The sequence below is a fragment of the Haematobia irritans genome, chromosome 3 (genome assembly GCF_050003625.1).
Source record: "Haematobia irritans isolate KBUSLIRL chromosome 3, ASM5000362v1, whole genome shotgun sequence".
Lineage (NCBI taxonomy): Eukaryota > Metazoa > Arthropoda > Insecta > Diptera > Muscidae > Haematobia > Haematobia irritans.
In genome coordinates, this window is record NC_134399.1 from 90,459,815 (window position 1) to 90,486,780 (window position 26,966).

Below are 26,966 nucleotides of genomic sequence, written 5' to 3' on the forward strand. Positions count from 1 at the left end.
TAAATGGATGCGGCGTGTTGGGAGGGTTCTTGTCCTTGGGAACCACCTGCACGTTGTTGGCGGCGTACCACTCCATGGCCTTTTTACCGTAATGGCAAGATGCCAAATCCGGCCAAAACAGTACGGAACAACCGTGTTTCTTCAGGAAAGGCAGCAGACGTTTATTCAAACACTCTTTCACGTAAATTTCTTGGTTGACAGTCCCGGAAGCTATGAAAATGCTGCTTTTCAAGCCACAGGTACAGATGGTTTGCCAAACCAGATATTTCTTTGCGAACTTTGACAGTTTTATGTGCTTGAAAATATCTGCTACCTTTCCCCTTCCTTTTGCCGTATAAAACTCCTGTCCCGGAAGCTGCTTGTAGTCGGCTTTGACGTAGGTTTCGTCGTCCATTACCACGCAGTCAAACTTCGTCAGCATTGTCGTGTACAGCCTCCGGGATCGCGCTTTGGCCGTCGTATTTTGTTTATCATCGCGATTTGGAGTCACTACCTTCTTATAAGTCGATAGTCCGGCTCGTTTTTTGGCTCGATGCACGGTTGTAGACGATACACCCAGCTTATTTGCGGCATCTCGGAGAGAGAGGTTAGGGTTTCGCTTGAAACTACCGGCAACTCTCTTTGTCGTCTCAGCGGCTTCCGGTTTTCGATTTCCCCCCGATCCAGACTTCCTGGCTGTCGACAAACGTTCCCCAAACACTTTAATTACATTTGTAACGGTTGATTTGGCAACTTTTAGCGATTTTGCCAGCTTTGCGTGCGAGTACCTCGGATTTTCGCGATGCGCGAGCAACATTTTGATACGCTGCTCTTTTTGCTTGGACGGCATTTTGACAACTGAAGAGTGCATTCCAAAATCAAAATAGGAGCAACATTCTACACACACATACCTTCAAAAAGAGGGGTGTTCAGGTTTTTTATATGCAAAATTGAAAGAAATACGTCAGGTTTATATTGACCAAATTTTGACCTATCACCCTTTACACCATATAGCAAATTTTAGCCGGATCGGATAAAATTTGCTTCTCTTAGAGGCTCCGAAAGCCAAATCGGGGGATCGGTTTATATGGGGGCTATATGTAATTATGGACCGATATGGACCACTTTTTGCAAGATTGTTAGAGCCCATATACCAACAACATGTACCAAATTTCAGCCGGATCGGATTAAATTTGCTTCTCTTAGAGTCCGCGCAAGCCAAATTTGGGGGTCCGTTTATATGGGGGCTATACGTAAAAGTGGACCGATATGGCCCATTTGCAATACCATTCGACCTACATCAATAACAACTACTTGTGCCAAGTTTCAAGTCGATAGCTTGTTTCGTTCGGAAGTTAGTGTGATTTCAACAGACGAACGAACGGACGGACATGCTCAGATCCACTCAGAATTTCACCACGACCCAGAATATATATACTTTATGGGGTCTTAGAGCAATATTTCGATGTGTTACAAACGGAATGACAAAGTTAATATACCCCCATCCTATGGTGGAGGGTATAAAAACGCTACAAATAAATACGCCCGAAAGTTCGGCCAGGCCGAATCTTATGTACCCTCCTCTATGGATAGCATACAAAGTTCTACTAAAGACCGTCATCCACAATTGAATTGTGTTAACAGTTACTGATGGCAAGGTGCCTTCTAAATATTGTCTTCTTCCGTTCTTGATAGTAATTATAGGGCCACATATCAACCGGATCGGATGAATTTTATTCTTTCATGACGTTTTCGATGTTAAATTTTGGGGGTCGGTTTATATGGGAGCCATCTATAATTATAAATCGTTATGGACTCATTTTCGCATGGTTGTTAGAGAGAATGAAATCGAATGAAATTTACTCCTCCAAGAGGCTCCGAAGATCATATTTGGGTATCGGTTTATATGGGGGCTATATAATTATGAACCTATATGAATCAATTTTTGCATAATTGCTAGATGGAATACACAAACATCACGTATTAAATTTCACACGAGATTTGCTACATGGATGGTATAAAAATCAAAATATAGCAAATTCATTCATTATTATCAATCATTTTTGATCACTTGTACTATTTTTTAAACTTTTCGACAAAACAAAGCGTTTTCACGACTACCCAATATTAAATTTGTGGAGCATCTCCGGTGCCTGATTATATAATATTAAAATAAATGTTGATTTGTTAAGAGTTATAGGGAAGTTTTCCAAAAAAAAACTAATGTTGTGGAACATGCCGATAGAACGATCTATATATTTTACTGTTTAAATTTCAGGCAAATGTTGACCGCAACTTCCACTCAAATGCTCTATCCTCTTTGTCCAATTTTGGCAAACTCTCCGCAACATTTCGGCCGATATCTCTCGAATAAATGCTTCAATGTTGCCTTCCAATGCGTCAATTGAAGCAAACTTGTCTGTATGGAAGACATAAGATTTAACTTATCTCCACAAACAATACTCTAAAGGCGTTAAATAGCATGATATAGGCGGCCAATTGATCGATGATAAAATGTTCACCGAACTCGTTTTTCAATAACTCCATTGTCATCATTCACAGTAAAGTTATTATTCGCATCAATTTTGAAGAATTACTGTGCAATGGTTCATCGGTCACTCCCGTAACAGTTTGCCTCTAACCGTTCATTTACTTCCAACCACGACCATAGCTGGCGTAGGGCTACTGCTACAAATGAAACTTTCAAAACTGGTATATGATTGTTGAGTTTTATTTTTCCTTTTGCTCTAAACACTGGTGCTTAAATGAGACATTGAATATATTTTTCAGATGAATTAAATATTTCAGATATCATTGGTATCGAGTGGAATGGACACAATGTTGAAAAATAAACTGTTGTAACTTTTCAAAAACATTTATTCTTTTTTTTATAGTTGGCTAAGTACGTAGTATTGGACCGCCCTTATTACCAGACTTAAAAAATGTATGAATTATATTCCCACTAGTAAGCACTGGTGCTTAAATGAGACATTGAATATATTTTTCAGATGAATTAAATATTTCAGATATCATTGGTATCGAGTGGAATGGACACAATGTTGAAAAATAAACTGTTGTAACTTTTCAAAAACATTTATTCTATTTTTTATAGTTGGCTAAGTACGTAGTATTGGACCGCCCTTATTACCAGACTTAAAAAATGTATGAATTATATTCCCACTAGTAAGCAAAACGACCTCAATATATGTATTCCTCCTTGAGCCAAAATAACACCGCTTACCTTAGAAATTCCACGAATACATGCGGAGAAAACATATGATCGCATCAAGGTTAGGTTAGGTTATGTGGCAGCCCGATGTATCAGGCTCATTTAGACTATCCAGTCCATTGTGATACCACAGTGGTGAAATTCTCTCTTATCACTGAGTGCTGTCCGGTTCTATGTTAAGCTCAAACGTGTATATAATGTTATTTTTGACGGGGAACATGGAACAATAATGTTCCACGTTCCCCGTCAGTTAAATAGTCATGGTTGCGACAACCTTCCCAAAACAGCATTATGTTCCTGAAACATGTTTGAGCTGCTCATATTTTTTCTCTGGGTGAAGAAAGTTCCCTTCATCGGATAGCTGGACAATCAGAGCTAAATGAATTCTGATTACAATAGAGGTGTGCGCGTGACTGAAATTTCACTCGCATTCACGAAGCAAAATATTTATTCGTGCACGCTCAAGCACGATGCTTGTGGTAGCCAATCCCACTCACGCACGTTCACGCACGAACTACTTTTAACGACTCGCGCACGATTCACGACAATTCACGTGATTCACGACAAATTCACGAGACTCACGACATTTTCCAAACGGCAATCAGCAAAGGTAACAAAATTTAAAAAAATAAGTATAAACGGCCGTAAGTTCGGCCAGGCCGAATCTTATGTACCCTCCACCATGGATTGCGTAGAAACTTCTACGAAAGACTGTAATCCACAAACGAATTACTTGGGTTGTGGTATCTTAAAACTTCTTAAAATCGTTTTCTAAATTGTGAGTTAGTCCATACGTGGTATATATTAGACAAAAAAGTTATGTATAGTTAAGTCTACAAATAATTACGAATCGACATGGACTTTTTGCACGGTACGTAGAGAGCCAGAATTGAAATATGGGGGTTACTTATAAGGGGGCTATATACAATTATTGATATGGACCAATTTTTGTGTGATTGGGGATCGTTTTATCTGAGGGCTATATATAACTATAGACCGATATGGACCTAGTTAGGCATGGTTGTCAACGGCCATATACTAGCACAATGTACCAAATTTCAACTGACTCGGATGAAATTTGCTCCTCCAAGAGGCTCCAAAACCAAATCTCGGGATCGGTTTATATGGGGGCTATATATGATTATGGACTGATATGGACCACTTTTGGCATGGTTGCTAAATATCATATACTACCACCACATACAAAATTTCAACCAGAATCGGATGAATTTTGCTTCTCCAAAAGGCACCGGAGGTCAAATCTGGGGATCGGTTTATATGGGTGCTATATATAATTATGCACTGATATGAACCAATTCCTGCATGGTTGTTGGATACCATATACTAACATCACGTGCCAAATTTCAACCGAATCGGATGAATTTTGCTCTTCCAAGGGGCTCCGGAGGTCAAATCTGGGGATCGGTTTATATGGGGGCTATATATAATTATGGACCGATGTGGACCAATTTTTGCATGGTTGTTAGAGACCAAATACTAACACCATATACCAAATTTCAGCCGGATCGGATGAAATTTGCTTCTCTTAGAGGCCTGGCAAGCCAAATCGGGGGATCTGTTTATATGGGGGCTATATATAATTATGGACCGATGTGGACCAATTTTTGCATGGTTGTTAGAGACCAAATACTAACACCATGTACCAAATTTCAGCCGGATCGGATGAAATTTGTTTCTCTTAGAGGCCTGGCAAGCCAAATCGGGGGTTCGGTTTATATGGCGGCTATATATAATTATGACCGATGTGGACCAATTTTTGCATGGTTGTTAGAGACCATATACTAACACCATGTACCACATTTCAGCCGGATCGGATGAAATTTGCTTCTCTTAGAGGCCTCGCAAGCCAAATTTGGGGGTCCGTTTATATGGGGGCTATACGTAAAAATGGACCGATACGGCCCATTTGCAATACCATCCGACCTACATCAATAACAACTACTTGTGCCAAGTTTCAAGTCGATAGCTTGTTTCGTTCGGAAGTTAGCGTGATTTCAACAGACGGACGGACGGACATGCTCAGATCGACTCAGAATTTCACCACGTCCCAGAATATATATACTTTATGGGGTCTTAGAGCAATATTTCGATGTGTTACAAACGGAATGGCAAAGTTAATATACCCCCATCCTATGGTGGAGGGTATAAAAAGAATATAGTTCGAGAGCTAAATTAATTTCAGTTAACATACGATTATAAATTAAATCTTAATTTAGCAGTGATTTAGCAGAAATTTTATTCGCGCACATTCACGAACCGATTTTATTACTCACGCACGCTCAAGCATGACATATTTATTTTAGTCCCATTCACGCACATTCACGAGAGTTGCTATGGATTTTGTTCACGACTGACGTGATTGACGCGTGAATCACGCCTGTCACAGAATTTCGTGTGAAGCGCACACCTCTTGATTACAATCATTGGCAGGTCGGCATATATAATATGGGGACTTGGATTAATATTTCTGGTAGTCGAATTTTAATGCAGATTACAACTTTATACTGTAATGAAAAAAAAAAAAAATACATGGAACACACAAAATTTAGGGTCGACATATGCACGTATATTTCCTTCTTAGAAAATATGGTTCTAGCTAGAAATTTTATAGATAGTGACACAACCCAATGTAAGTGAGCAGGCATTTGTTTGAGGTGTTTTGTTATCCATTTTCGGTTACAATTTTTAACAACAACAGGATAAAATTTTGCGCAAATAACCTTACATGAGATGAATTACAATTAGTTTGCTCCTGCCCAATAGCATTCGGCTTACTTCATTCGTCTTATACTAAATCCAATAGAGACGTGTATGGAATAACTGAAACAGTTACACACGAACTCGACCAAGAAATGAAAACATTCAGGTACAAGTCTTTATTCAGGGGTCAAGGGGAGAGGATATACACCCATAGGTGAAAGTGAAAATTTTCATTTGCCACTGTGTTTATTATTAATCAGCAAATTTAAATTTATAAAGTTCCTAAGAATAAATTCCCTTTTCGTTGTACGTGATATAGGTGTTATATTGTGGTGTTAATTCCAAGACAAGAAAATTTGTGACATAAACTAGGCGAAATTGTTTTGATTACAGTTTTGAAACGCTGCCATATAAATTCAATGCGGTTGGATTCAATGTACTTAAAGAGTAAATTGCACAAAGCCACACGCAGAGAAGAAACATGATTGTCACAATCATATTCGAAGAGCAAAATAATATGTTAGGAGCTATTTTTGCGGCGACCATGTAACATTTTAACCTGCAACCATGTTGGCTCAGTGAACATGGTTCTAAGAAAAATATAATTGTCCTCATCTAAAATGTTATTATATTGATAAAAAGAATTTTATTTGAATGAAAAGACAATGGTCACGATTTAAAATGTTATGGTATTCATTCAAAATGTTTGTCTCCTAGTTAAAAGAACATGGTCACAACTTAAAATGTTTTGATCTACATGAAAAAACTTTTTTCATAGTCGCAAAAAGGACGCCACTTGAGAAAAGAAAACACAAAATTAAATTTATTTGTTTTTATTCATTTATAAACTAATTCATTGTTTATTTGTATTTATAATGCCGTTCAAGCAAACATCATATATTTTTACACACTCTTTTTTTCAATTTCAACAATAAGTAATTATTCCATATTTACTTCGTGCCCATCAAATATACAAAAGCAGACATCGTGTAACTGCAAATAAAAATAAATGATCCATATAGCAAAATGCAGAACAAACAAGTATATACAGCAGTAAATTCGGCCGGGCCGAATTTTAAATACCCACCACCATGAATCAAGTATAATAAAGGGTGATTCTTTTGAGGTTAGGATTTTCATGCATTAGTATTTGACAGATCACGTGGGATTTCAGACATGGTGTCAAAGAGAAAGATGCTCAGTATGCTTTGACATTTCATCATGAATAGACTTACTAACGAGCAACGCTTGCAAATCATTGAATTTTATTACCAAAATCAGTGTTCGGTTCGAAATGTGTTTCGCGCTTTACGTCCGATTTATGGTCTACATAATCGACCAAGTGAGCAAACAATTAATGCGATTGTGACCAAGTTTCGCACTCAGTTTACTTTATTGGACATTAAACCAACCACACGAATGCGTACAGTGCGTACAGAAGAGAATATTGCGTCTGTTTCTGAGAGTGTTGCTGAAGACCGTGAAATGTCGATTCGTCGCCGTTCGCAGCAATTGGGTTTGTGTTATTCGACCACATGGAAGATTTTACGCAAAGATCTTGGTGTAAAACCGTATAAAATACAGCTCGTGCAAGAACTGAAGCCGAACGATCTGCCACAACGTCGAATTTTCAGTGAATGGGCCCTAGAAAAGTTGGCAGAAAATCCGCTTTTTTATCGACAAATTTTGTTCAGCGATGAGGCTCATTTCTGGTTGAATGGCTACGTAAATAAGCAAAATTGCCGCATTTGGAGTGAAGAGCAACCAGAAGCCGTTCAAGAACTGCCCATGCATCCCGAAAAATGCACTGTTTGGTGTGGTTTGTACGCTGGTGGAATCATTGGACCGTATTTTTTCAAAGATGCTGTTGGACGCAACGTTACGGTGAATGGCGATCGCTATCGTTCGATGCTAACAAACTTTTTGTTGCCAAAAATGGAAGAACTGAACTTGGTTGACATGTGGTTTCAACAAGATGGCGCTACATGCCACACAGCTCGCGATTCTATGGCCATTTTGAGGGAAAACTTCGGAGAACAATTCATCTCAAGAAATGGACCGGTAAGTTGGCCACCAAGATCATGCGATTTGACGCCTTTAGACTATTTTTTGTGGGGCTACGTCAAGTCTAAAGTCTACAGAAATAAGCCAGCAACTATTCCAGCTTTGGAAGACAACATTTCCGAAGAAATTCGGGCTATTCCGGCCGAAATGCTCGAAAAAGTTGCCCAAAATTGGACTTTCCGAATGGACCACCTAAGACGCAGCCGCGGTCAACATTTAAATGAAATTATCTTCAAAAAGTAAATGTCATGGACCAATCTAACGTTTCAAATAAAGAACCGATGAGGTTTTGCAAATTTTATGCGTTTTTTTAAAAAAAAAAGTTATCAAGCTCTTAACAAATCACCCTTTAGTTTACTATGAAAACTCTTCGTCGTAGTGGGTTACTTGATAATATATAGAATTGTAAAAATTTTAGAGACAATCGTGGAATAAACGAAAACACTTTATAAGAAAAAGAAATTTCGTTTGTCTAAAATTTTATTATAGATTACTAATTTCCAGCAAATCGGATAAAAACTACGGATTCTAGAAGCCCAAGAAATAAAGTCGGGAGATCGGTGTATATGGGGCTATACCAAAACATGGACCGATAGGCACCATTTGCTACTCACATATTTGTGATCTTAAAATACCTCCAGATTTTCAATTTCCTTCAGATTTTCAAGACGCCCAAGAAGTAAAAATCGAGAGATCAGTCTATATGAGGGTTATACCAAAGGATTTTCATGCATTAGTATTTGACAGATCACGTGGGATTTCAGACATGGTGTCAAAGAGAAAGATGCTCAGTATGCTTTGACATTTCATCATGGATAGACTTACTAACGAGCAACGCTTGCAAATCATTGAATTTTATTACCAAAATCAGTGTTCGGTTCGAAATGTGTTTCGCGCTTTACGTCCGATTTATGGTCTACATAATCGACCAAGTGAGCAAACAATTAATGCGATTGTGACCAAGTTTCGCACTCAGTTTACTTTATTGGACATTAAACCAACCACACGAATGCGTACAGTGCGTACAGAAGAGAATATTGCGTCTGTTTCTGAGAGTGTTGCTGAAGACCGTGAAATGTCGATTCGTCGCCGTTCGCAGCAATTGGGTTTGTGTTATTCGACCACATGGAAGATTTTACGCAAAGATCTTGGTGTAAAACCGTATAAAATACAGCTCGTGCAAGAACTGAAGCCGAACGATCTGCCACAACGTCGAATTTTCAGTGAATGGGCCCTAGAAAAGTTGGCAGAAAATCCGCTTTTTTATCGACAAATTTTGTTCAGCGATGAGGCTCATTTCTGGTTGAATGGCTACGTAAATAAGCAAAATTGCCGCATTTGGAGTGAAGAGCAACCAGAAGCCGTTCAAGAACTGCCCATGCATCCCGAAAAATGCACTGTTTGGTGTGGTTTGTACGCTGGTGGAATCATTGGACCGTATTTTTTCAAAGATGCTGTTGGACGCAACGTTACGGTGAATGGCGATCGCTATCGTTCGATGCTAACAAACTTTTTGTTGCCAAAAATGGAAGAACTGAACTTGGTTGACATGTGGTTTCAACAAGATGGCGCTACATGCCACACAGCTCGCGATTCTATGGCCATTTTGAGGGAAAACTTCGGAGAACAATTCATCTCAAGAAATGGGCCGGTAAGTTGGCCACCAAGATCATGCGATTTGACGCCTTTAGACTATTTTTTGTGGGGCTACGTCAAGTCTAAAGTCTACAGAAATAAGCCAGCAACTATTCCAGCTTTGGAAGACAACATTTCCGAAGAAATTCGGGCTATTCCGGCCGAAATGCTCGAAAAAGTTGCCCAAAATTGGACTTTCCGAATGGACCACCTAAGACGCAGCCGCGGTCAACATTTAAATGAAATTATCTTCAAAAAGTAAATGTCATGGACCAATCTAACGTTTCAAATAAAGAACCGATGAGATTTTGCAAATTTTATGCGTTTTTTTAAAAAAAAAGTTATCAAGCTCTTAACAAATCACCCTTTAGTTTACTATGAAAACTCTTCGTCGTAGTGGGTTACTTGATAATATATAGAATTGTAAAAATTTTAGAGACAATCGTGGAATAAACGAAAACACTTTATAAGAAAAAGAAATTTCGTTTGTCTAAAATTTTATTATAGATTACTAATTTCCAGCAAATCGGATAAAAACTACGGATTCTAGAAGCCCAAGAAATAAAGTCGGGAGATCGGTGTATATGGGGCTATACCAAAACATGGACCGATAGGCACCATTTGCTACTCACATATTTGTGATCTTAAAATACCTCCAGATTTTCAATTTCCTTCAGATTTTCAAGACGCCCAAGAAGTAAAAATCGAGAGATCAGTCTATATGAGGGTTATACCAAAAAAATGGACCGATATACCTCAATTTCGGCACTCTTGTTTGTGGTCTAAAAATACCTCTAGATTTCGAATTTCAGGCAAATCATGTAATAAATACAGTTTATTGTAGCTCAAGAATTTCAGGCAAAGCGGATGGTAAATATAGTTTCTAGAAGCCCAAGAAGCAAAATGGGAAATCGGTCTATATGGGGGCTATACCACACCTTTTTATGGTCCCAAAAGAACTAGATTTTCAATTTCAGGAAAATCGAATAGAAAATATAGTTTCTAGAAGCCAAGGAAGCAAAATCGGGAAATCAGTCTCTATGGGGCTATTTCAAAACATGGACCGATGAGCACCATTTCGGTCCTCAAATACCTCTAGATTTCCAAATTCAGGCAAATCGGATGGTAAATATAGTTTCTAGAAGCCCTAAAAGCAAAATCGGGATACCAGTCTATTTGGGGGCTATACCAAAACATGGACCGATGAGCACCATTTTCGGCACACCTGTTTATGGTCCCCAAATACCTCTATATTTCCAATTTCAGGCAAATTGGATAAAAACTACGGTTATTATAGGCCCAAGACTCCAAATCGGGAGGTTGGTTTATATGGGGGCTATATCAAAACATGGACCGATGCGAACCATTTTCGACACACCTCTTTATGGTCCCACAATACCTCTAGATTTCCAATTTCAGGCAAATCGGATGGTAAATATAGTTTCTAGACGCCCAAGAAGCAAAATCGGGAGATCGGTCTCTATGGGGGCTATATCAAAACATGGACCGATACGCACGATTTTCGACACACTCCTTATGGTCCTAAAATACCTCTAGATTTTCAATTTCAGACAAATCGGATAGAAAATACTGTTTATATAGTCGGAAATCGATATTTCGATGTGTTACAAACGGAATGACAAACTTATTATACCCCCGTCACCATTTTATGGTGGTGGGTATAAAAACAGGTACATTTTTATACCCTCCACCATAGGATAGGGGGTATATTAACTTTGTTATTCCGTTTGTAACACATCGAAATATTGCTCTAAGACCCCATAAAGTATATATATTCTGGGTCGTGGTGAAATTCTGAGTCGATCTGAGCATGTCCGTCCGTCCGTCCGTCCGTGCGTATATGGTCTCTAATAACCATGCACATGGTCCACATCGGTTCATAATTATATATAGCCCACATATAAACCGATCCCCAGATTTGGCTTGGTCTCCAAGATAAGCAAATTTCATCCAATCCGGTTGTAATTTGGAAGATGGTGTTAGTATATGATTTTTAACAACCGTGCCGATCCGGTTCAAATTAGGAACGTGGTGTTAGTATATGGTCGCTAACAACCATACCAAAATTGGTCCAATCACTCAAAAATTGGTCCATATCTGTTCATAATAATGGTAGCCACTAGAGCCAAAAATAATTTACCAAAATTTTATTTCTATAGAAAATTTTGTCACAATTTTGTTTCTATAGAAAATTTTGTCAAAATTTTATTTCTAGAGAAAATTTTGTTAAAATTTTATTCGGTTCATAATAAAATTTTCATCATTGTCAAAATTTTATTTCTATAGAAAATTTTGTTCAAATTTTATTCGGTTCATAATCATGGTTGCCACTCGAGCCAAAAATAATTTACCAAGATTTTATTTCTATAGAAAATTTTGTCAAAAGTTTATTTCTATAGAAAATTTTGTTAAAATTTTATTTCTGTAGAAATTTTTGTCAAAATTTTATTTCTATAGAAAATTTTGTCAAAATTTTTATTTCTATAGAAGATTTTGTAAAAATCTTATTTCTATAGAAAATTTTGTTAAAATTTTATTTCTGTAGAAAATTTTGTCAAAATTTTATGTCTACTTTGTCAAACTGAATTATATACGTATTGGATCAATATTTTTATACCCTCCATCATAGGATGGGGGTATATTAACTTTGTCATTCCGTTTGTAACACATCGAAATATTGCTCTAAGACCCCATAAAGTATATATATTCTGGGTCGTGGTGAAATTCTGAGTCGATCTAAGCATGTCCGTCCGTCCGTCCGTCCGTCTGTTGAAATCACGCTAACTTCCGAACGAAACATGCTATCGACTTGAAACTTGGCACAAGTAGTTGTTATCGATGTAGGTCGGATGGTATTGAAAATGGGCCATATCGGTCCACTTTTACGTATAGCCCCCATATAAAGGGACCCTCAGATTTGGCTTGTGGAGCCTCTAACAGAAGCATATTTCATCCGATCCGGCTGAAATTTGGTATGTGGTGTTGGTATATGGTCTCTAACAACCACGCAAAAATTGGTTCACATCGGTCCATAATTATATATAGCCCCCATATAAACCGATCTCCAGATTTGGCTTGCGGAGCCTAAAAGAGAAGCAAATTTCATCCGATCCGGCTGAAATTTGGTACATGGTGTTAGTATATGGTCTCTAACAACCACGCAAAAATTGGTTCACATCGGTCCATAATTATATATAGCCCCCATATAAACCGATCCCCAGATTAGGCTTGCGGAGCCTCAAAGAGAAGAAAATTTCATCCGATCCGGCTGAAATTTTGTACATGATGTTGGTATATGGTCTCTAACAACCATGCAAAAATTGGTCCATATCGGTCCTTAATTATATATAGCCCCCATATAAGCCGACCCCCAGATTTGGATTGTGGAGCCTCTAAGAGAAGCATATTTCATCCGATCCGGCTGAAATTTGGTACATGGTGTTGGTATATGGTCTATAACAATCATGCAAAAATTGGTCCACATCGGTCCATAATTATATATAGCCCCCATATAAACCGATCTCCAGATTTGGTTTGCGGAGCCTCAAAGAGAAGCAAATTTCATCCGATCCGGCTGAAGTTTGGTACATGATGTTGGTATATGGTCTCTAACAACCATGCAAAAATTGGTCCACATCGTTCCATAATTATATATAGACCCCATATAAACCGATCTCCAGATTTGGCTTGCGAAGCCTCAAAGAGGAGCAACTTGCATCCGATCCGGCTGAAATTTGGGACATGGTATTGGTATATGGTCTCTAATAACCGTGCAAAAATTGGTCCACATCGGTCCATAATTATATATGGCGCCCATATAAACCGATCCCCAGATTTGGCTTGCGGAACCTCAAAGAGAAGCAAATTTCATCCGATCCGCCTGAAATTTGGTACATGATATTGGTATATGGTCTCTAACAACCATGCAAAAGTTGGTCCACATCGGTTCATAATTATATATAGCCCCCATATAAACCGATCCCCAGATTTGGCTTGCGAAGTATCCAAGAGAAGCAAATTTCATCCAATCCGGTTGTAATTTGGAACATGGTGTTAGTATATGATCTTTAACAACCGTGCCAGAATTGGTCCATATCGGTCCATAATTATATATAGCCCCCATATAAAACATTCTCCAGATTTGACCTCCGGAGCCTCTTGGAGGAGCAAAATTCATCCGATCCGGTTCAAATTAGGCACGTGGTGTTAGTATATGGTCGCTAACAACCATACCAAAATTGGTCCAATCACACAAAAATTGGTCCATATCGGTTCATAATCATGGTTGCCACTAGAGCCAAAAATAATCTACCAAGATTTTATTTCTATAGAAACTTTTGTCAAAAGTTTATTTCTATAGAAAATTTTGTGAAAATTTTATTTCTATAGAAAATTTTGTTAAAATTTTATTCGGTTCATAATAAAATTTTCATCATTGTCAAAATTTTATTTCTATAGAAAATTTTGTCAAAATTTTATTTCTATAGAAAATTTTGTTCAAATTTTATTCGGTTCATAATCATGGTTGCCACTCGAACCAAAAATAATTTACCAAGATTTTATTTCTATAGAAAATTTTGTCAAAAGTTTATTTCTATAGAAAATTTTGTTAAAATTTTATTTCTGTAGAAATTTTTGCCAAAATTTTATTTCTATAGCAAATTTTGTCAAAATTTTTACTTCTATAGAAGATTTTGTAAAAATTTTATTTCTATAGAAAATTTTGTTAAAATTTTATTTCTGTAGAAAATTTTGTCAAAATTTTATGTCTACTTTGTCAAACTGAATTATATACGTATTGGATCGATCTTTTTTGATTTAATATATACCACGTATGGACTTACATACAATTTACAAGATGGTGGGTTTTAAGATACCTTGCCATCGGCAAGCGTTACCGCAACTTAAGTAATTCGATTGTGGATGGCAGTGTTTAGAAGAAGTTTCTACGCAATCCATGTTGGAGGGTACACTGAAAAAAATATTGTCGTGAGATCAAAGATTTCGTGACTTTAAAATACGAATGCAAATTTTGCTTAGCATAGAAGACGCATTTCTCTAATATAAAGTTTTTTTCCTTATCCAAAAGTCGATAAACTTTTCAATGAAGTCGTATTGTCCTTATAATTAAGTGATTTGGCTTAAAAATGGGTATCATAACCTGAAAGAAAAAATGTTTGGGCTAAGGTCAACTTGACTTTAATAATTCTGAAAAATTCTTTAAATTTAATGAAATTGTCGTTAAATTTGTTGTCTTTTTGCTTCTTGACGTTCAAATATAGGACATGTTTTTCAACACTTTATTTTAAAGAAGCTTTTTACTTGAAACGTAGCATAATTTCTACTGGAAGTCGAGTCTTAACTTGGAAAGTAAAGTTGTATGAAGAAAAAAAGCTGAGAAAGCGAAAAATTTAAATTTGCTTCCTAGAAGTAAGTACACAAAACCCAAATTTAAAAGAGAATTGTGTCTTAAAATAATCCTTACTTGTAATCTCCGCTTCTGTGGCTCGGAATCAATACCAAATTTTTTAAGGTAAAGACAAAATCTTTGGAACCGGGCATGCTTTTTTTCAGTGTACATAAGCTTCGCCCTGGCCGAACTTACGGCCGTATATACTTGTTGATCTTATCATATCTTATCACCTTCAAATCTGTTAGGAGATATATAAATGTTTATACTACCATATACAAATATTTTAATTTGAACCGATTTGGACAAAATTTTTTAAAATTTCACAAAATTACTAGATTCAAAATTTAAATTACTAGATTCAAAAAATAATTTGCAAAAATTTCGCAAATTTGCATTTATGATTTATAGGTCTTTACATACGAATTAGAGTATAGGTAAATTTGAATCATTTTTGCGAGTTTTCGACTTAACAGTGACGATTTTACAAGGAACATGTGGCAATTTTGGTCATATTTGCTAAAATCGGAAGAACATATAAAGGGTGATACGGTCAAAATTTGGTCAAGGGAAAACGCGTGTAAATCGGTGAAATCGTTTATTTAAAAAATCAAATTAAATTTCTTTTTCAAGTTCAATTAGTACAAAATTCAGAAAAAATATTCAGTTAGGCTTTCGCTTTTCCAAATCCGAATTGCCGGGCCTAACGCTTGACATCTGCCATCAGATTTTGTACAGCCACCTTGTCCACCTTCTTCGCCGCAGAAAGCCAATTTGCATTGAACTGCTGCTCGTCCTTAGCAGTTTTTTGGTCTTCTTTAGGTTCCGCTTGACAATAGCCCAGTATTTCTCAATTGGGCGGAGCTCTGGCGTGTTGGGAGGGTTCTTGTCCTTGGGAACCACTTGCACGTTGTTGGCGGCGTACAACTCCATGGCCTTTTTACCGTAATGGCAAGATGCCAAATCCGGCCAAAACAGTACGGAACAACCGTGTTTCTTCAGGAAAGGCAGCAGACGTTTATTCAAACACTCTTTCACGTAAATTTCTTGGTCGACAGTCCCGGAAGCTATGAAAATGCTGCTTTTCAAGCCACAGGTACAGATGGCTTGCCAAACCAGATATTTCTTTGCGAACTTATTTTATCATCACGATTTGGAGTCACTACCTTCTTGTAAGTCGATAGTCCGGCTCGTTTTTTGGCTCGATGCACGGTTGTAGACGATACACCCAGCTTATTTGCGGCATCTCGGAGAGAGAGGGTAAGGTTTCGCTTGAAACTACCGGCAACTTCTTTGTCGTCTCAGCGGCTTCCGGTTTTCGATTTCCCCCCGATCCAGACTTCCTGGCTGTCGACAAACGTTCCCCAAACACTTTAATTACATTTGTAACGGTTGATTTGGCAATTTTTAGCGATTTTGCCAGCTTTGCGTGCGAGTAGCTCGGATTTTCGCGATGCCCGAGCAAAATTTTGATACGCTGCTCTTCTTGCATAGTAAAAATGTTATTTCAATTCCTTGTGTACAATTTTAAGTAAATCGGCGGGAAATTTTGATCTACGGTAGTCATATGATTGTGAATCGGGCGACAGATATATATGGGAGCTATATCTAAATTTGAACCGATTTCAACCAAATTCGGTATGCATATTTATCATATTAGTTATACTTCTTGTGCAAAAATGTACGTAACTCGGAGTAAAACTTTGGCCTCTGGGGCAATATCGAGCGAAAGATATATATGGGAGCTATATCTAAATCTGAACCGATTTCAACCAAATTCGGTACGCGTATTTATAATGTAAATTATAATCTCTGTGCAAAATTTCACGTCAATCGAAACAAAAGATTGGCCTCTGAGGCCGTAGGAGTGTAAATCGGGTGAAAGCCATATATGAGAGCTATATCTGAATCTGAACCGATTTGACTGATATTTTGCAAAATTAACGAGACTCACAAAATATTCTATTATACTAAAGTGGAAGAAGATCGTTTGATAAATACGTCATTTATGAACAGATCGGTTATAAATATATATGGCAGCTATATCTAAATCTGAACCGATTTTTTCCAAAATCAATAGGGATAGTCTTTGAGCTGAAAAAGAACCCTATGCCAAATTTGAGGACGATCGGACTTAAACTGCGAGCTGAACTTTGCACACAAAAATACACAGACAGACTGACATCGCAAAATCGACTCAGAATTTAATTCTAAGACGAGATGGGTCTATGACTACTTCTTCTTGGCGTTACATACAAATGTAACGCCAATTTCGTTCTTTTTATGAAATTGTTTCGTACTTTTTATGAAAAATTTTCATACTTTTTATGAATTTGTTACGTACTTTTAATGAAAAAATTTCGTACTTTTTATGAAAAATGTTCGTACTTTTTGTGAAAAATGTTCAAACTTTTAGAAAAAAAATTTAAAGTCCAAAGTGCATCTGGTTGTAGTAACAAGTTTGAAAAATGTCATCAATACTTTACATCTTAAGTTTTTGAATAATTTTCAGTTTGGTTGCCTCATTCTTATTCATAACATCCTATCACCCAAACGAGAAGTAGCATAGACATGCATTAAAAAATTAAATAACGGAATACACTCAAGCACATTATCAAAGACAATTTTATGTCGCGAACGAAAGTTCTACAACTTCAATGAAACTTCTTTGTTATTTCAAAGAAAAAGTTTCGAAGTTTTTATGAAAAAATGTTAACGCAATGTTACGTAAAATATTCATAAATTCGTACAAACTTGTTCACAAAAGTCATGAAATTTGAAGAAAGTTTCGTTAAAAGTACGAACTTTTTACGAAGAAAAATTAATGTAGAATATTTCGTAGATGTTTCATTTGTTCGTAAAATGTTCTTCGTAAAATTTACGAAAATGAATGAAAATTTCTTTTTTTTAGACATCTGTCGTTACTTTTGGGATTTTAAGGTCAGGTATTTTAATGCGAATAGATTAGTCTATTCCATTTTTTTATCCAACGTTTCGTTGGGTGATTCCAGCTTCTTCAGGGATGGTATCTTTATTGAATCTGGCAATTTTTATAATATAACAATTATTAGTTTTAATTTTACATCATTATATCAACTGGTTAGTAAAAGGAAATACGCTTACATTTAACCTTTAGTCAGGTTATTTTCTATTGCACTTTTAAAGTTTTCTTATTCGCTAACATATAACATGCGACAAATACAAAACTTTTAACATTTGCTGAAAATAATCAGATTTAAAACTAAATATCACAGAGTTTTCCTATTATCTAGATCACAGTTGGATATCGACTAAACTAAAGCTATTGTATATATTGCGTTTGTATTATCTTTATCTTCTTTCTATTTATTGCACTATGTATTTGTTGTTTCGTTGTTTTAATGAAGAATTTACGAAGAATGGTTAATGTAGAATTCTTTCGGTAGATAGATTTGTAACTGGCGTTTTCTTTTCAATTACTATTAATCAGGTTCCTTAATCTAATTTGTCCATAAAAGCTCGAATAATAATTTAAAATTAAAATATCTTACATTTGGACGTTAATTGCCTATTTCAGTATCAGGCTAACACGAAAAAAAAAACATTTTTATATGAAAACCCTCTTTTGCCCACACTTCTTAAATATGCGTCCTAGAGCGAAAAAGTACTTTAATTCGTGACCACCCCCACAAAATTTAAAAATCCACCCAAAACCTAAAAACTTCAAATTTTTATATGAAAAACTTCTTTTGGCCATACCTCCTTAAATATGCGTCTCAGAGGAAAAGGACTTTAATTCGTGACCACCCTCAAAAAATTGAAAAATCCACCCAAAACCTAAAAAAATTGAAATTTTTATATGAAGAACTTTTTTTGCCCAAAATTGAAAAATCCACCTGTAGGAGTAATTCTTTTTATTTTTCAGTCAACGCAAAAAAATGACACTATTGATTTCAGTTTTAATTAATTTAATTTAAACTTCAGTTTTATTGAGATTTTGATTTCACTTATATCTAACAGTTTTGCTTTAATTTTGATTATTGTAGATTTTTTAGTTATTTTATAAATTAGCAAGATTTTAATTTTACAAGTTTAAATGATTTTAGGTTTTTTTTCTTCTTTAATTCCAACAAAAATAATTTATTTAGTTTAGTAATATTGATTTAATTTAACAGCAATTCAATTTCCTTTCCACTAGTCTTAAGCATCAGTAATTTATATTTTTTCACTTGTTTTCTGTTTTCAACGAAAAAAATAAAGTCCAAAAAAAACTTCGCGAAATGCGACCGATAAGCAGCAAGGCAGTTATGTTCTTCGGTGATCTCTTCCATTAGACTGTGTTATTGATTTCTTTTTCTATTGCAAAAAGGGCCATCGATTTCATGAATTCCGTTTTTTATGATCCCCAAATATGCAATAGAAAAGAACACCAACAACATCAATGGTAAAATAAGAGATCACTGACCACATAGCCTGTGGCCTTGAATTAAAGAGTTGTGACAAACAAAGAAGAGTGCAAATCAACGACTCCAAAAATCATCACGTGTAACAGTGTTGTTGTTGTTTTGTTTATGTCGAATAGACAGTCACTCCAACCAAAACAATATCGAACAACAACAACGACAACACTGCACCGTAACAGCTGTTTGAAATTGATGTTGGGTCGTTGATGCATTTGGGGATAGCGTTTGTTAGGGTGGAACAGAAAATATGTGAAATTGAATGATAATGTAAATAATAAAGAAATTAAATGAAAATATTAAAACAAATTGAATCATAAAAATAATTGAGAAAAATTATATAAAATTAGTAGGATAAATTAATAATCAAAAATATTGATTCTTCAACATTTCCCCCCGCACAAAGAACAACTGTTCTTGACATAGGGCCAGGACGACAATGGAGGTATTTTATTCGGTTTCAGAGATAACCTGGCTGTGCCTCGACTCACAGCAACTCTTTTTCTGACCTTCTGTCAATTGAAAGTTTTCTTTGACGGGTAGAACGGCTATTTTCGAGACAGGACGTTTGTAGACTTTGCCATTTGACTTGAGAGATACCACACGAACCCGACCATCAGCACCAGGATGGACGTCAGTGACTCTTCCGAGGGGCCATTGTCCAGGTGGGATTCTCTCATCAAACACAAGCACAAGATCACCAATTTCAACATTTTGCTGTGGCTTTAACCATTTCGGGCGAGACTGAAGTCGGTTGACATATTCTGATGACCATCGTTTCCAAAACTGTTGTTTAAGCAACTCCACAACTTTCCACCGAGATAACCTGTCCACAGAGCAATCGAGTAAACTTTCATGGGGCACATTCAGGATTGGTTCTCCAACGAGAAAATGAGCCGGGGTTAACGCCTCATTATCTGATGGGTCAGAAGACAGGGGGCACAGCGGTCTAGAGTTTAAACAACCCTCGATTTGGGCTAATAGTGTTGTTAATTCTTCAAAAGTAAGAATTCTATTACTCATGATACGTTTAAGGTGATGTTTCGTGGATTTTACACCGGCCTCCCATAAGCCACCAAAATTTGGAGAGGCCGGTGGAATAAAGTGCCAGTTTGTGCCATTAGTGGATAACATATCCACGAGCTCATCGGGAAGTGAATCACGATTTCTTCGGTGTAATATTTGTAGTTCCTTGTTAGCACCGATGAAATTTGTGCCACAGTCAGAGTAGAGTTCAGAACACATTCCACGACGAGAAGTAAATCTTCTAAACGCTGCTATAAATGAGTCTGTGGACAGAGTAGTGACGGCTTCGAGATGTATGGCTTTAGTGACCATACAAATGAAGAGGCATATGTATCCTTTCGTGGTAACCGAGTTTCTTGCGGTAGATTGTTTGATAGTTATGGGCCCAGCATAGTCAACTCCGCTATGCTTAAACGGGCGACAAGGCTGCAATCGTACGGCAGGGAGATCACCCATAATTTGTTGTGCAGATTGGGCCTTATATTTGAAACAAGTGACGCAGTTGCGCAGAATCAGTTTAGCGAGATTTCGGGCAGAAAGAATCCAGAATTTACGAGCCACATATGCTTGCATTTGGATGAGACCGCCATGTAGTGTTTTGACATGGGCGTCTGCAAATATTAGACAAGACAAAGGATTGTGTTTGGACAGAAGAATTGGGTGTTTAAAATCATAGTGAAACTTAGCTTTTCTTAGGCGTCCTCCAACTCTAATTACACCCTTTTCATCAATAAAGGGACAAAGAATTCTTATACTGCTACTGGAATGAACTGTTTCTCCTTTTCGCAGCTGCACAATATCCTCGAAAAAATCGACAGGTTGAGAAGCAAGTATAAGGGCTTGAAGCGCGTTATTTATTTCAGTGGTTTTGAGGAAACCCGTATATCTTTTATGCGCGTCATGAACTTTGGAATTATGAACGAATCGCAAAATATAAGCTGTAACTCTTGTCAGTTTCGACAGTGAAGAAAATTTAGATAATATATCCGGATATTCGGATCTAGACGCGACATTCACAGTTATGGACGATTTTCGAATCTCAAGATCTGTTTCGTAAGAATTATCGGGTTGTTTGGGCCAAAGAGTTTGAGGAAGAGATAACCAACTAGGACCTGACCACCATAAGTCATGTACAGTCAATTCACTAGGAGTTATGCCGCGGGAAGCACAGTCAGCAGGATTATCCTTAGTAGAAATATAGCGCCATTGAGAAATATTAGAATGCTGCTGAATCTCACTCACACGATTTCCTACGAAAACGCTCCACTTAGATGACTCACCTCTGAGCCAACATAGCACCGTAATACTGTCCGTCCAATAATAGACACCTAGAATCTCCCGTTCTAGTGACTTCCTAACTTTAGACATAAATCTCGCAAGCAATCGTGCCCCACATAATTCCAACTTTGGAATTGACAGTACTTTAAGTGGTGCTACCTTTGTCTTCGACTGAAGAAGGAAAACTGAGCCAGAACCGTTCACACCAACAACCCTAATATAGACAACTGCAGCAAAAGCTGATTGCGAAGCATCGCAGAACCCATGTAGTTCGAGGCGGCTTTGTAGAGAACAATTAACCCAGCGGGGTATAGAAATCTGCTCCAAGACCTTCAAATCGGAGATATAACGATTCCAATAAGCATTCATTTCAGCGGACACCCTGTCCCTCCAATCTATGCCCTCCAGCCAAAGCTTCTGAAATGCAATCTTTGCATTAATAGTAACTGGAGCTAGCCAGCCTAGTGGGTCATATAATTTCGAAGCGTCAGAAAGCAAACTACATTTCGTAACCTCACACTGAGACTCGAAATTTACATGAAAAGAAAAAGAATCTTGTTCCGTATTCCAAGCCAAACCTAACGCTTTCACAACATTAGCCTCATTCAAATCCAGAGTATCAGTCCTTTCACGAAAATCTTCTGGTATATGAGCCATCAGCTCTCTAGAATTAGAAATCCACTTGCGTAAATTAAAACCACCTGCTGCTAAAAGTGAAACCAATTGTCCTTGAATATATTTGGCCTCAGACTCTGAGTCAGCGCCAGAGATGATATCGTCGACGTAGGTGTCAGACATTAAAATAGAACAAGCCTCAGGATATTTCCCAACTTCGTCCTGAGCCAACTGGTGAAGAACCCTGATAGATAGATAAGGGGCAGACGCCGTGCCATATGTTACAGTCTGTAGCCTATAAACGTAAATCCTAGAATCAGAGCGCCAAAGAATCTGCTGATAATGCTGTTGATCCTCAACAATCCGAATCTGTCTAAACATCTTTTCTAAATCCGATCGGAAACCTATTCTAAATCGACGCCATCTAGTTATAATAGCCGGCAAGTCATTTTGCAGGGCTGGGCCAGGATACAACTCATCATTCAGCGAAGTTTGTGGAAGTCGTCTACTACTTCCATCAAAAACTACACGAAGCTTGGTGGTGGAACTACTTTCCCTAACAACGCCGTGATGGGGCAAAAAATAACCATTAGAATGAATCGCCTGTGGATAAGGACCTATCTTAACCATGTGCCCTAACGACTCGTACTCATCCATGAACTTCCTATATTCTGAGGCAAAACGAGGCTCCCGCAGGAATCGATTTTCGACCTGCTTCAAACGTTTCAATGCACTATAATCACTATGAGCGAATGTCGGTGCAGATTGTCCAGCCAATTGCGACTTGAATGGCATAGCAACGGTATACCTACCATCAGAACTACGAGTGCAATTCCTCACAAAAAACTCTTCACAAACCATTTCTTCAGGAGTCGCCTTCCTAGGCTCCGAAAGCTCCTCTTGTTCCCAAAAAGCCTTCAATTGCGAGTCAAGTGAGCAGAAATTAATACTGAGATTGGGAGAATAAGAAATTTCAGACGTCGGCCCTGATACTACCCAACCGAAATGCGATAATTGTAAGAAAATCCCTTTCTCGAATTTCTTTTGTTGAGGAAGCAAGATATCCCCATAAATATCTCCCCCTAAGAGCAAGTCAATACTATCGCCTCTATCGAAATCAGGGTCAGCTAAATGTAAATTCGATAAATCGGGCAAATATTTCCTATCTATTGGAGCTGCATGATAGCTAGTCAACGACGGCATCACGAATGCACTACTTTCCAATTTAAAATCAGTCTCGTAAGAAGAGCTGAGGCAGAACTTGACATATTTACGAATTGTAATAGTTTGATTCCCTCCAACACCAACAATGCGAGTAAATGTGTTGTACCTCCTAAGTTTCAAAAGTTGAGCAGCTTGCTCCGTAATTAATGTGGCCTGAGCGCCCTGATCTAGAATCGCCCGTAATTTAAACACCCCAAAATCCGTCTTTACTACAACACGAACCGTGGCCAATAACACTTGAGGCATAACAGTGGTATTCAAAAGAGACAAATTGCAGTTAACATTTGAATTTGTTGCAACTGTTCCATCAGAAGAACTAGGAAAAGGATTGTCCAAATCTGGACTACTAGTCGCGACGGGACTCGTGAATTTAACCGAATTATTAGCTCGCTGATTCGAAGAAAATTCGTTATGAACAATTGTATGGTGATTCATATTACAGGTCTTGCACCTGCTCTGGATCCGACATTCCCTGGCAAAATGGCCAGTATTGAGGCAATTTCTACAAATCTTTTTATCCTTTAGAAGATCAAATTTAGCGGCAGATGAAAGAGCAGCGAATTTGAAACACTTGTACAACAAATGACGCTTACCACAGCACGGACAATTCCCGTCTCCTACGGAAACTGTGTTCACTCGACGAACCTGATACGAATTATTAGTTTGAAATGACATGTTGTTACTCTTCGAAATTTTCGCCTGTGTCCTAGTCGATGGGCCAGTATGATCGCTAATCGATTCTAAAGTACGAAACGCAGTTTCGAGAAAAATAAAGAGTTCATCTAGCTTCGGGATATCTGTCGATGCCTTCAGAGATTGCTCCCATTCCTTACACGTTTGAATATCTAATTTCCCCACAGTAATATGGATCAATATTGGATCCCAATTATCACAACTTATCTCCAAAGTATTCAAAAGAGCCAGACAGTTACGAGTGTTATCTAAAATCATCTTAATACTCTCACAAGACCCATTAGATTGAGGAATATCAAATAATTTCCGGAAAACTGAGTCAGCGATTTTCCTTTTGTTGTGGTATCTACGACCTAAAGCAGCCCAAGCTAATTCGTAGCTAGCCTCTGAAGCGGGATATTCATTCACGATAGACAAAGGCGTATCCCTACACGAATTCTTCAAGAAATAATATTTTTGAACCTTAGACAAAGAACTATTATTATGAACCAGTGAAATGAACATATCCCTGTACGATATCCATCCGAGATAGTCACCAGAAAAAGTCGGTATGTCGATTTTGGGTAAGCGAACATCACAAGAGGCAGAATCGTTCCTATGAGACAACGCGTGAAAAATACTGGATTGAAAAGTATTTGAAAACGTATCACGAAAGTCACTTATGAAATCTAAAAATTTCCCTTTGCCACTTAGATAAATCCTATTAAATTTCCGATGACATTCCTCCGAGAAATAAGGAACATCACTTAGAGGTATAGATTTATCCCTAACAAAATCAAAAAGTTGTTCATGATTCGATTCAAATGTCTTCTTAATCTGATCAATTTCCTCCAAATAACTTTGACACAAACCACGAGATTTTTCCGAGCTCGACAAATTATCAAAATCCGAAATAATCTCCCTTAACTGTTTTTCCAAAACCCTTTGGTCCTCAATTTCACGCGAACAATCTTCCATTTTACGTTTATAAAATTAGGATAAAAAATAACAAAAAACAATAAAAAAAAAGAAACGTGATACAGCTTACCAAATTGCGAGATCGTTCACTTTTCGATTTTGTTCACAATTGGTTGAAAAGATTTTAAATAGCTTTGTTTGAAATAGTTTTAGATTTTGAGAAAACTTTTTTTTTTGTTTTTAGAGACAGAACTTTGCGTTTGAAATAATTTTCGTTTTTTTTTTTTTTTTAGAAAAAAACACAGAGTTTAAATATATTTTCGTTTTTATAGAAAACGCTTTTTATTTAAATAAATTTTGTTATATTAGGGGAAACACGTAAGTTCCCGGGTTTCGGCACCATAAAAATGTAGGAGTAATTCTTTTTATTTTTCAGTCAACGCAAAAAAATGACACTATTGATTTCAGTTTTAATTAATTTAATTTAAACTTCAGTTTTATTGAGATTTTGATTTCACTTATATCTAACAGTTTTGCTTTAATTTTGATTATTGTAGATTTTTTAGTTATTTTATAAATTAGCAAGATTTTTTTACAAGTTTAAATGATTTTAGGTTTTTTTTCTTCTTTAATTCCAACAAAAATAATTTATTTAGTTTAGTAATATTGATTTAATTTAACAGCAATTCAATTTCCTTTCCACTAGTCTTAAGCATCAGTAATTTTATATTTTTTCACTTGTTTTCTGTTTTCAACGAAAAAAATAAAGTCCAAAAAAAACTTCGCGAAATGCGACCGATAAGCAGCAAGGCAGTTATGTTCTTCGGTGATCTCTTCCATTAGACTGTGTTATTGATTTCTTTTTCTATTGCAAAAAGGGCCATCGATTTCATGAATTCCGTTTTTTATGATCCCCAAATATGCAATAGAAAAGAACACCAACAACATCAATGGTAAAATAAGAGATCACTGACCACATAGCCTGTGGCCTTGAATTAAAGAGTTGTGACAAACAAAGAAGAGTGCAAATCAACGACTCCAAAAATCATCACGTGTAACAGTGTTGTTGTTGTTTTGTTTATGTCGAATAGACAGTCACTCCAACCAAAACAATATCGAACAACAACAACGACAACACTGCACCGTAACAGCTGTTTAAAATTGATGTTGGGTCGTTGATGCATTTGGGGATAGCGTTTGTTAGGGTGGAACAGAAAATATGTGAAATTGAATGATAATGTAAATAATAAAGAAATTAAATGAAAATATTAAAACAAATTGAATCATAAAAATAATTGAGAAAAATTATATAAAATTAGTAGGATAAATTAATAATCAAAAATATTGATTCTTCAACACCACCCAAAACCTAAAAACTTTAAATTTTTATATGAAAAACTTCTTTTGGACATACCTCCTTAAATATGCGTCTCAGAGGAAAAGGACTTTAATTCGTGGGTGGTCACGAAAATTGACCACCCACCCAAAAATCCACCCAAAACCTAAAAAAATTGAAAATTTTATATGAAAAACTTCTTTTGCCCATATCTCCTAAACTAAGCGTCCTAGAGCGAAAAGGACTTTAATTCGTGACCACCCCCAAAAAATTGAAAAATGGACCCAAATCTTAAAAAAAAATTTAATTTTTATATGAAAAACTTCTCTGGCCCATATCTCCTTAAATAGCGTCCTCGAGCGAAAAGGACTATAATTCGTGACCACTCCCCACAAAATA

General features: G+C 36.9%; 2 protein-coding genes across 2 annotated transcripts; both read right to left on the minus strand.

Moving 5' to 3' along the window:
* Positions 1-19,948: 19,948 nt before the first annotated feature.
* Positions 19,949-23,278, minus strand: LOC142231063 (uncharacterized). Its single transcript, XM_075301683.1, has one exon. It carries the CDS (start codon positions 23,276-23,278, stop codon positions 19,949-19,951), a length of 3,330 nt encoding a protein of 1,109 aa, XP_075157798.1.
* Positions 23,279-23,360: 82 nt separating this feature from the next.
* LOC142231064 (uncharacterized) lies at positions 23,361-25,291 on the minus strand. Its single transcript, XM_075301684.1, has 2 exons — positions 23,414-25,291; positions 23,361-23,366 (listed from the first exon to the last, which is right to left on the minus strand). Exons 1-2 carry the CDS (start codon positions 25,289-25,291, stop codon positions 23,361-23,363), a joined length of 1,884 nt encoding a protein of 627 aa, XP_075157799.1.
* Positions 25,292-26,966: the final 1,675 nt, after the last annotated feature.

What these genes read in the sequence shown, in the direction of transcription:
- LOC142231064 (XM_075301684.1), bottom strand. Translation starts at nt 25,291, where the DNA reads ATGGAAGATTGTTCGCGTGAAATTGAGGACCAAAGGGTTTTGGAAAAA.
- LOC142231063 (XM_075301683.1), bottom strand. Translation starts at nt 23,278, where the DNA reads ATGGTTTGTGAAGAGTTTTTTGTGAGGAATTGCACTCGTAGTTCTGAT.